Source organism: Myripristis murdjan, chromosome 8, assembly GCF_902150065.1.
Source record: "Myripristis murdjan chromosome 8, fMyrMur1.1, whole genome shotgun sequence".
Taxonomy (NCBI): domain Eukaryota; kingdom Metazoa; phylum Chordata; class Actinopteri; order Holocentriformes; family Holocentridae; genus Myripristis; species Myripristis murdjan.
The window spans coordinates 29,652,485-29,663,542 of record NC_043987.1 but is presented as its reverse complement, the minus strand read 5'-3'; the positions used below and the strand labels follow the sequence as shown (position 1 = coordinate 29,663,542).

Below are 11,058 nucleotides of genomic sequence, written 5' to 3'. Positions count from 1 at the left end.
TGAATAATTGCACCAACAGTTGTCTCCTTCTCACCCGGCTTCTTGCTGATGGTCTTGTAGCCCCTTCCGCCTTTGTGCACGTCTACAATTTTGTCTCTGACATCCTTAGACAGCTCTTTGGTCTTGCCCATGGTGGAGAGGTTGGAGTCTGATTGATTGATTCTGTGACCAGGTGTCTTTTATGCAGGTGATAAATTGAGACAGGTGTCTTTTATGCAGGTAACAAGTTGAGATTAGGAGTATCTAACCGGTCTGTGGGAACCAGAATTCTTAATGGTTGGTAGGGAATCAAATACTTATTTCACTCAGTGAAATGCAAATCAATTTATATCTTTTATATAATGTGATTTTCTGGATTTTCTTCTTGATATTCTATCTCTCACTGTTAGAATAAACCTACCATTAAAATTATAGAGTGTTCATTTGTTTGTCAGTAGGCAAATTTACAAAATCAGAGAGGGATCAAATAATTATTTCCTCCACTGTATCTCTGGCTTGTGTTTGTATTGCTGGTTCTTCACAATAATCAGGATCTGAAGGCTATAGTTTATCCACCTTTTTGTTTATTTCTGCATTTCTACACTGCAAAAAATCTTAATCTCAACAAGTCACATAGGCTCAAGCAGTGTTAAAATCTTGTTTTTCATCAAACAAGGTAAATAATCTGCCAGAGGAATGAGATAATCACACTTGTGTGATTATTATTAACAGACACGCTAAAGTGTCTGTTTTCTTCATACTAACTGATCTGCCTTTCCCTCCTGATGTATTCATACTTGTTGACAGAAAAAAAATCCTAAAACAAATTAAGCTGCATTGGACAAAAAGTACAATTACCTCATACCACAATTAGATTTCTTTCATTTACTTGAGGAAAAGACTCTAAGACAAAATGAGACTGAATAACTTGTTAAGATGGAGTATTTTTTGCAGTGTTTCTAATTGCAAGATGTCAACTGTCACAATGGCCATTAAAAGGTCTATAGCAACTTAAACAGACAAATTATATATTTAATCATAACATTAAACACAACGCTGTGCGTGTCTATACATTAAATACAGCCTGTGAGGAAATGGGGTTGTTGACTCAGCTGAAGAGCACATAATAAAGTCTTCAGTGTTTTCAGGGCAACAGATAAAGGCCAATCAGATGTCAGTGCAGTAATATGATGAACCCAATCTATAGCTCATTGTTCAGCATCTGTTTTTTAATTGCAGAGATATAGGTCACGGCTTGATGAATGAGTGACATCACTCAGAAATACAGCGAGTTGTTTGACTTGTTTGCAGCACTTATAAATAACAAACCACCTGTTCCGTCACCACATGTCAGGACCCCGGCCCGACCATGAGCACCCTGCGGCTCCTTTGTGCTTTGGCTCTGATGGGTGAGTCCAGATTCTTACATGAGCTCCTTCACTGCCTTTCTTCCTCCTGTCACATTGGTGTCACAAAGGTGAACTATGCTGCACTGCTGAGGATTGACCGGCACTGAAAATCCTTAAGACAAAAAATGTGGAATAAGTGTGCAGATTAATGATCGAGTCTACAGGGTCCTCACTTTAGTCAACTCTCAGTAATTTTGCAAAGTGCACCTTTAAAGAGATAACTGGTGTAATTTGAACTTAAAACCCATTTTCTTCTGTCTGTCATATTTAGATTTCAGTATTTTTAAAGCATGCTGTATGTAAATAGAATATTTATTTACTGAGCTTGACATGAACTGCTGCTCTGGGTGATAAAGTATGTGGACGTAAGGTGATATGTTTGTTGTGGGATTATTTCCTGGCAGAGGCTTCCATTTCTGCTTAAAGAAAGCAGAGTGTAACATGATAGCTGTGATATCACCAAAAGTCCACTCAGCACAGAGAAATAATGATGAAAACAGAAAGTCTGACCAAGACTAACAAAGTTTAGGTGTCATGGAAGCAGTTTTTCATGCTGTATAGGAATCAATTCAAGCAAATTGCTTTTTCTGAAAGGAGGAAAATGAACTCTGATATTTCCAACTTTGCCAACTGTGTGCAGACAGCAGCAGGGAGAATGGAAAGGAGACAGTTTAAACCAGGGTTTCTCAAAGTCTGGACCTCGGGCCACAGCTGGACCCAGCCCACACCTTGTGTTATGGATAAAATATGAAGTGTAACGTTTACGAATAAAAGTCCACGCATTAATGTTGTACTGGAGAATTTCCCTTGGAGGTAGTGCAAAGTTTTTATTGCAGGGACAGTAACGTAAAGAGCGTAGTCATCGGCAAATCGACTAACACTATTTTCACTTCACTGCGTATATGTGTGTGTGTGTTTGTGTGAGTGTGTGTGTGTGTGTGTGTGTGTGTGTGTGGAGGGGCTGAGCTGAGTGTGACCATAAATGGCAGTTGCTGATAGCCGACCGGTACGTGAGTTTTCGTTGGTTAGAGCCAATCAGAGGCAGAGTAGGGCGGGACTTTGCAGAGCATTCTGTCATCATCCTAGAAAACAAAAATCTAGTGCTGTTATGTCTAACTTGGTAAATTAATGAGGTGAAAATGTTGTTGACATTTACATCGGTATGTATGGAATATATTTTGACTAACTTTGCTGTGTTGAATTTGAATGTATGTTGCTTAAAAGTTATAATCAAGTTGATTAAATGTTATTTTGTTATCAGCAATTGTTCTGCACCTCTGACCTTGAGTGAAAATCTGAGTTTTATTTCTGGCTTCCATTCTTGTATGTGATGATTCCTTTATTGTCATACATACAGAGTACTGTGGGCATTTCTTTAATATATGCACATATCTTTCCCACTCCATTGTGAACATTATTGTCTATTTTTTTTTTTTTTTTTATTGAGTACCCATTTTTTCCTTTAGCCCCCTTTTTTCTTTTTTCTTTTAAATTTTCTGATATGTATACAGTATGTATTGACATGAGATGTTTAATGTACACATTCCTTTCTGAAAAAAATATTGATTTATGTCACTATGTAATGGTGTTTTGCTTGCTGTTATTTCCTCTGCAACCTGACGACAGCTGTTGCAGCTGAAACACTTTGATCAGTGGCCAGGTTTTTAAATTGTGCTGAGCCGTTTAATCGTAAAGGCTTTTAAAATATTTTGTTCAGTAGAGCAGTGTGCCTTGGATGTTCTTTAAGCTTGCCATATTACAGTTGGCTGTGTCTGTAGAGGTCATGTCGGGTGTCTCGCTCTGTGTTAGGGGGTGTTTGTGGCGCCCAGGACAGTAACTGCTCGTATCCTGCCCTGCTCAGCCTCCTCAACCTGGGAGAGAGAAGTGCAGCGCTTGCAGAAACGCGACCCGTGAAGAATTTCACCAAAACAACGTCTGTGATGGTCGACATGTTACTGAATGGCATCCTGGAGGTGGTGAGTGTCTTCGCAGCTTTATTTGCCGGGGCCCAAACTCACATGGGACAAAGACCGACAGATGGTGAAACACAAACAAAAGTCAGTGAGGGATTACCCTTTTGATTTGTGAACTGTGAACGTTGCTGTGCCATGCAGTCAGTAATGTGGTGTTAATAATAATAAGAGGAAGGGAAACCAGTGATCATCATAAAGCAAAGAACCACCAAAGGAAATACAAACAACTCAGATTTTTCACATAAGCATTTATATATGTCATGTCAATTTACATCAGCTTGATAATATAGCGTACTTAATTTCTGTCATAAAGGTTTATGGCAGCATAAAATGTGTGTAAACTCAGTTATACAAATCTCAGTGTGAGTTCTGACATCAGTGAAGCTGCTGGAACCCTGATTATAATCTGTAAGGATTATAATCATTATTGTTTATTTTTCCTGTTTCTTCCATTTCTTGTGCCCTAAAATTATCAGGGTCTCAGAAACTTCAACAGCCGCAACTCCTGAACTTGGCACATAGGTTGGAAATATCACCCACTACTGAAAAACCCTAACCCTAACCCTAAATCATTAAAAAAAAAAAAAAAAAAAAAAAAAAAAAAAAAGGAAAGAAAAGAAAAGAAAAATTACTGATGGTGAGATGGTGGCCTATAACCTAAATCTGTAACTGTAAATCTCAGAGACAAAATTATTTTTTTCCTGGATTCTGTGGGTCGAGATGAATCCTTTTGTATGAGCCATGCCCATTTGTGTCTGGCCATTTTTCACTATTTTGCCATTTTGATACGCACAAATGTTTCCCTATATATTATTTTTAAGGCAGGCTAATTTTACAAAACTTGCCATAATATAATGAACACATTCAGATATCAGTCTGGAATTTGAGACCCTAAGATCATGTGTTCAAGTGCATTTCATTTCATCTCCGGAGGGCGCTACAAATGTGAAAAACGTTATATCAGGTAAACAGCTTAATGGATTCGTATGAAATTTGATACACACGATCTGACGGTCAGCACTCAAGCAACCATCCATCGTTGTTGTTGTTGATGTTCTTCTTCCATTCGTCCTGAGATTCATCTTTTGCATAATCCATAATGATGTGGACCCCGTCATTGCCACCTGCCGCTGTATTTGTGATTGTTGTCTTAGTTATAATCTGTTTACTTCCTCTGCATTGGTGTTTGCAAGATGACAACCCTTTTATTTCCCATCCAAAGTTTCTGATCTGTGCCTTTCTGCAGGATGAGAAGAAGCAGACGTTCACCTGCTTTGTCACAGCCTCAACAGTAAGTGTTTCTTTTTTTAATCTGTTTGTTAATCTGTCATATACAAGTGAATGTTGGCAGAAATAATAGCTGGTTTGATCCTGATCTGAGTTCAGTGTCTGTCTCCACTGAGTCCTGGGACAGTGACATCTTACAATGGCGCCCTAAAGAGGTCTGTGGACTCCGTCGGATTTCCATTCAAAGGGAAAAGCTCTGGATCCCAGATATAGTTATTCTTGAGGAGTGAGTATTATTTGTTCTTTTTCTGTCAGAATATTATTTTGTTTCTCAGTTGTTCTGCTTACTGGAGTTATGTTATTGTTCTATAAGACAATTAACTCTTTGAAACAAAGCCAGTTCAGCTGATTAGTAAGAAAACAACAAAACAAAGGGGAAAACAAGAAAGAAACAAGAAAGTAGCTATACTAATACAAATACTAACATTAATAATAATAATAATAATAATAATAATAATGCTACTACCACTACAACTAATAATAAATACACGAATGAATAAATGAATAAAAAATAACCAAAAAAAAAGACTTTACACCAAAACAAAAGTCAGAAAATCAGCCTTCCTTCCGAAAATTAGCAGAAAATTAAAATTGACGTGAAAACCAGATTTATAGTTACTAAAATTATATACATAAACATCAGTGATGCTTGATCACATTTTAAGTCTGCGCCCAGAAGCCTTTCAAAAGCATTTAACACTTTGACCAAATAGATAAATAAATAGTAGATCAACCCACCATAAAAAAAAGATTAACAAAAGATATATAAATATATTTCAAATTAAATCTCAGGAAAATGACCATAAATTACCACAAAAATAAATGTTTAAAAATAACAATAAAAAGGAACAAAGTGAATTTTGTGAAATTAAACCTTCCAAAATAAAAGCCCAAATGTTTCGCAGGGTTAACCTCGTCGTGAGGCAGCAACGTGGGCAGAAAATGACCTCCAGTCGCCCCCCCAAAAGATGAAAATGAGCTGTTTGCAGATTTGATGAGACTCAATAATAGTCCTCGTTCTATCCAAACAGATTCTTAATTTTCTTTACCACCAGCATGACACCGGCCCACTGCTGCCTATTCATCCTATCAATAAAGTTCATCAGTTCAGTCAACCTGAGGATGTGCTCCAGGCAGCATGTAGTCATATTTCATGTCCCTTTTTGAGGCGAAACAATGGGAAGAACTATACAATGTGGGTTTTTGTGTGTTTAGTTGCCTTAGTCAAACTGCTGTGTTTAGTTAAGTGAGCCTTATGGGACCAGGCTTGTTTGTTCGCCACAAAATGTCTTTTATCTATCGAAATAGCCAGAGAGCCTCACGCTTTGAGAGCTGTGTGCAAACTGAGCACCGTTTATTGTAAACGGACTAAATTTTTCATGCTTGTGTTTTCTTTTTTTTTTTTTTTTCACCTTTAGCATTGGAAACTCCGGGGTTTCCATATACAACCAGTATGCCCTTGTGTTTCATTTTGGATTACTTCAAGTGGTCGATCGATATGAGCTGACCACTGCCTGCAGGATGGACCTCTACCGGTTTCCGTTTGACACTCAGATCTGCTCCATCACCTTTCAGTCCGTCTTAAACACAGGTAACCTCTACATGTGGAAATTATCTCTCTGTCACTCTCTCTCTCATACACACACACATCGTAAAATTCATTAAATGTGAAACAAGCTATATTTCATTTCAGTGCACGAAGTGCGACTTCGGTCATATTTCAACCAAAGCACCATGAATCATCACACCAGAGAAGTCTTCACATCTCTGGGAGAATGGGAACTAGTGGGCATCAACATTACTGTGGAGCAGTATAACATTGGCTTAACAGCTTGGGATCAGCTCAAGTACATGGTAAGCTTTCGGGGTGTGTGTGAGGTGTGAGCTACAGGTGCAATGTGTAGCATTTTAAAATCACTAAATCATCACCACGTTCATCTTAGGTTTCCATTATTATCACAGTAAAGAGATGAAACCGTCGTTAAGGTGACTGTCAGCCTCCAGCAGTCTCCACACCACATTTCTGGTTTCAGTTTTGGTCGAACATTTAATCAGCCCGTGATGAGAATGAGAATGATAAGAATTTGAGTTTCAAAATCCATCCCATTCTATCATCTTGTGATGCTGAAACTGTCATCCATGCATTTGCATCTTCCAGCCTTGATTACTGTAAAGTAGGGCTGGGTATTGTTAAGAACCTCACGATCCGATTCGATTTCGATTCTTTGGGTAACAATTCGATTCGATTTCGATTCGATTCGATATTGATTTAAACACTTTGATATCGATTCTGTAATAAGTCGAAATGCACAGATAATTTTTGCTGCTGACGTTAACTTGGAGTGACACACCCCCAGCTGAAATAAAACATCTGTCGGTGAGTTTATTAAAAGATAGATGTTTTTTATGGCGAAATCACGATGTCTAGAAAACATGATAAGCCCAAGTTGGCTGGCTGACAAGAACTAGTTAACGTCAGATCTCATGTATTTCCGCAGAAACGGAGAGAATACCGGCAAAAAACATCTATATTTTGAGAGCGAAATGCTCACAGTAATGCACACACATTTTGATTATACATTTAATTTTGTTGGTAATAGTTGTATAATCGCATTATTACATGAGAGGATGTGCTTGACCGTCATTATTGTCACTTCAGTGATGCGACCGTTAGCATCAAGCTCACCCTCTCGTGTAATAATGCTTAAAAGGATAAAGGATGTGTGGAGTTGCATCTGTTTGGTTTAGCCACAGGTTGCTGCATGACATCGGCATGGTGTCAGCTAAGGTGGCTGCACAGGTTCGTGGTATTATTGCACTATGTTAATACTGCCTAGCACAGTTTACGACTTGACTCTCGTCTGTCACCTGTGTTCCAGGGTTACTTTTAAATGCAAAGTGAGCCCAAACGTCAGATTTTAAAGTCGCAGGCGCCAACTTCATGCTGCTGCTACTTGCTTCCATGTTGTTGTTGTGTACAGTGCGGCTTCCGTCCGTACAGCACGAATCACACGGAGGTGTTGCTCACCGCGCCCCCTACTGGTTTTGGAGTTGAATCGATTCAGAGGCTTTTGTGAATCGATATTGAATTGTGAAAAAAGATATTCCAATGCATTGATGAATCAATATTTTTACCCACCCCTACTGTAAAGTCCGTTTCTCTGGTCTTCCTAGCTGTGCTTCCAAAAAAAAAAAAAAAAACCTCAGAATCAGAAACACTTTATTGATCCCCGAGGGGAACTGGGTCAGTTACAGTTGCTCAGTGCTCAAGAGAAGAATTAAATTATAAGAAAATAGAAAGACATACAAAATATAAAAATATGTGCTTTACAAATTTTAAAAATATGTGCATTATGTGCATGTGCATTATGTGCATTCAGTCTCAGTGTGTGCATTAATCCTAAAAAATATTGCAACACTAAATAGAGAGATAAAACGTATATCTATATACACCTTATATACACAGGGATGTTGCACTGTTGAAGTGTTGTCAAGTCCTACAGGTATAAATTATCGGGCAGTTCCTTGGTTAAATGAACAGTTTAAGTCTTCAGCTTGTTCAGAATGCTGCCGCTGGAAACTTGAACACACTGTGGCCTCACGTCACTGGTTTCCAGTGCAAGCTGCAGCTGATTGGTTTAAACGATTTAAATTATGAAGACATATAATAAAAAGTCACCTTCACAAGCTTTAAGCCCAGGACAGACCGAGCTGACTTTAAAGAACAAGCACTGACTTAGACTGTCAATCTGATCACCTCATGCTTCCTGCAAAAAATTTTTTCCAATTTGAAGTCCATTTCTCTTTTTGTACCCTGATTTGTTTAGGCTGAACAGCCAATCAGAAGGCTCTCTCTCACCGAATTGGCTGGGAAGCTGCTGACGAGGCCAGACGGTGCAGGAGATCCAGTGTCCAACCTTTGGCTTGGCATGTCAGGGTCATTAGGTTGTGTTTAGGAAACTTTGCCGGCTTGCTTTATGACACAAAAACTCAAAGAGGGCACTGTTCTTTCTTTTTCAGATCATTCTGGAGAGGAGACCGCTGCTGTACGTCATCAACCTTGTAATACCAATAACTTTTTTGCTGGTCCTGGACGTGGCCTCCTTCTGCATCAGTGAGGCCCGAGGAGAAAAACTGGGCTTCAAAGTGACCATCCTGCTGTCCATCTCTGTGCTGCTGCTGATTCTTCAAGACATTCTGCCCTCCACTGGAGACCGGCTGCCACTGATGGGTGAGAGGCCTCTGACATCAATATCAAACAAGATTTTCCAAAGCATGTCACCACACTATTACAAAAACACCTTCCTCTGACACTGATATCTGATGTATGTGCTTCGCCTCTAGCTTTTTACTGTAGTGTCATCTTCACACTGACGGGTCTGAGCCTGCTGGAGACCATGGTGGTGAGCCTGCTGGTTAATTTGGACGACTGTGTTGAAAAGGACATGGACGCACTGGAGACGGGTGACCTTGCTGAGTCCCAGAAGGAGGTGGAGAACTGTGAGGATCCTGGCAGACAAGGAGGTGAAATGATGTGGTTCAGTTTTCTGATGGCACTGATGGCACAGGGTTCAGTGGTGAAACATTGTTCTCTAAATGTGCTGTGTGTGTAGCATTTTAATGTCAATACGTTGTGACCCTATTCATCTTAAGACATTAGTAAAATCACTGTAAACAAACAGGGCCATTTCTGGGAAAACTGGTCCCACTTTGTGCCATTTATGTTTTATACAGCTGATATAAATGAATCTGTTGATAGCAGTGCTCTAATCTCTGAGAGAAATGAAAATAGTTTGCAAATGATCGAATTCTTTCCGGCAGCTCTTTGGTACGAACAATAGGAACCAAGTTGCAAGTGAGAGCCATGCTTTTTATCGCTGTACCCGAATTTCACTGTGTGCCCTAATCCACTCCACCTTTACCTGAAGTGAGTGAAAAAAGTCACAAGGCCCACCTGAAGTCCTGGAAGACCCTCCTCTGCCTCTGATTGGATAACCCTAATCCTAATCCCTTCCTAACCCTAACCAGAGTACAGGCAGGTATTGTCGAAATCTAGTGGGATAGTGCAGACTCAGAGGCATATGACATATTTGGAGAGAAAAAAAAAAGGATGAGCCGAACTTGAAAACACAGCAGCATTTGGATGCATTTCAGCAGTGAAGGCAATCACAAAGCAGAGCAGACACAAAGCAAAAGCTTCAAAAAGTAACGTAGCCAAAAGAGCCAGTTCCCATCAAAGAGCCGTAATTCCCTTCAGCAGCATAAAACCCGGTTGCAAAAACTCATTTTTATGCAGGCTGGAGAGCTTCATGACAAACAGATGATCCACAATGTTCCCTTCAAGAATGGAAAAATTACTTATTTTTCCAAGAGTTTTTGTCTATTGACCAAGTTTGATATTGATGATTGCCAGTTCAATGGACATTTTGTTCATTGCAGCATTAATTGGCTTGTGGCGACTTAACAGGTTGGAGTAGGATTTTTTCCAATACCTTTTCATCAGGACACTCAGGAAATTCATCTGAAACAGCAAAGAACCCGTGTTTGTTCGGGAATTTTCACAAAACCGTCAAGATAGTGTAAAAATGAAGCATTTTATTAAATAAGGACCCATGGCTGTTTTGTGCAGATGGATGTAATGAATGCAAGGAAAGAAAAATGTGATGGTGATGTGTAAAAAATTTGTTCTATAGTGCATCGTGAGTGGCTGACGGTGGTAGGTCACTGCAGGAACAGACTTGTCAGTGCCGGGGCTGCAAAATACAAACATTGACTGCAAGAGACTTTATCTTGTTCTGGTCCTAAAGCCTCATGTCTCTCTCTCTCAGAGCCGGCGAGGGCTGTTGACATCAGCTTGGAAACGAAGGAAAATGAGCCGAACATCAGCGGCGGTGATGCTCACCGGCGGATGACGCTGCAAAAGCTGCTCATCAGTATCTTCAAACCAGGCAAGAAGAAACCAAGATATTATAAGGAAGTGGCGAAAAAAATTGACATTGTCTATTTTTGCCTCTATTTCATCTTCGTTATTGCATTCATGGCTTACACTTTTAATGAGTGGGTTCACTAAATGGGCTCTGTGGTTCTTTATGATTTCTGCGTCTGCATTTTGTAAGGAACTGAGCCGCTGCCTCCCATGTACAACTGTCTAAATTTATTAATAAATCAATATTTGCTCCATTGTACCTCCCTGTATATTTCTCTAAGCTACAGTTAGATGACCGAGGTCTGCATTTTACAACTATAAATGATTACTTAAGGGGAAAAAGGCATAGTCTTTCCATCTTTCATCACACCACATAGACTCAGTGATCGTAGGCGTATGCATTAATAAAGTATATAGAATTGCCTCTGTTTCTCTTCTTGTCTGTTTTTTTTGTTGCATGGTCACAGGAAGACAGTCAGGGCAT

At 39.5% G+C, this 11,058-nt stretch overlaps 1 protein-coding gene across 1 annotated transcript; it reads left to right on the top strand.

Moving 5' to 3' along the window:
- Positions 1–92: 92 nt before the first annotated feature.
- On the top strand, positions 93–10,932 carry LOC115364273 (5-hydroxytryptamine receptor 3A-like). The gene is made up of 10 exons (XM_030058761.1): positions 93–276; positions 1,334–1,388; positions 3,198–3,364; positions 4,608–4,652; positions 4,765–4,874; positions 6,067–6,239; positions 6,342–6,502; positions 8,669–8,879; positions 8,993–9,172; positions 10,477–10,932. Exons 1-10 carry the CDS (start codon positions 274–276, stop codon positions 10,716–10,718), a joined length of 1,347 nt encoding a protein of 448 aa, XP_029914621.1. The 5' UTR covers positions 93–273; the 3' UTR covers positions 10,719–10,932.
- Positions 10,933–11,058: the final 126 nt, after the last annotated feature.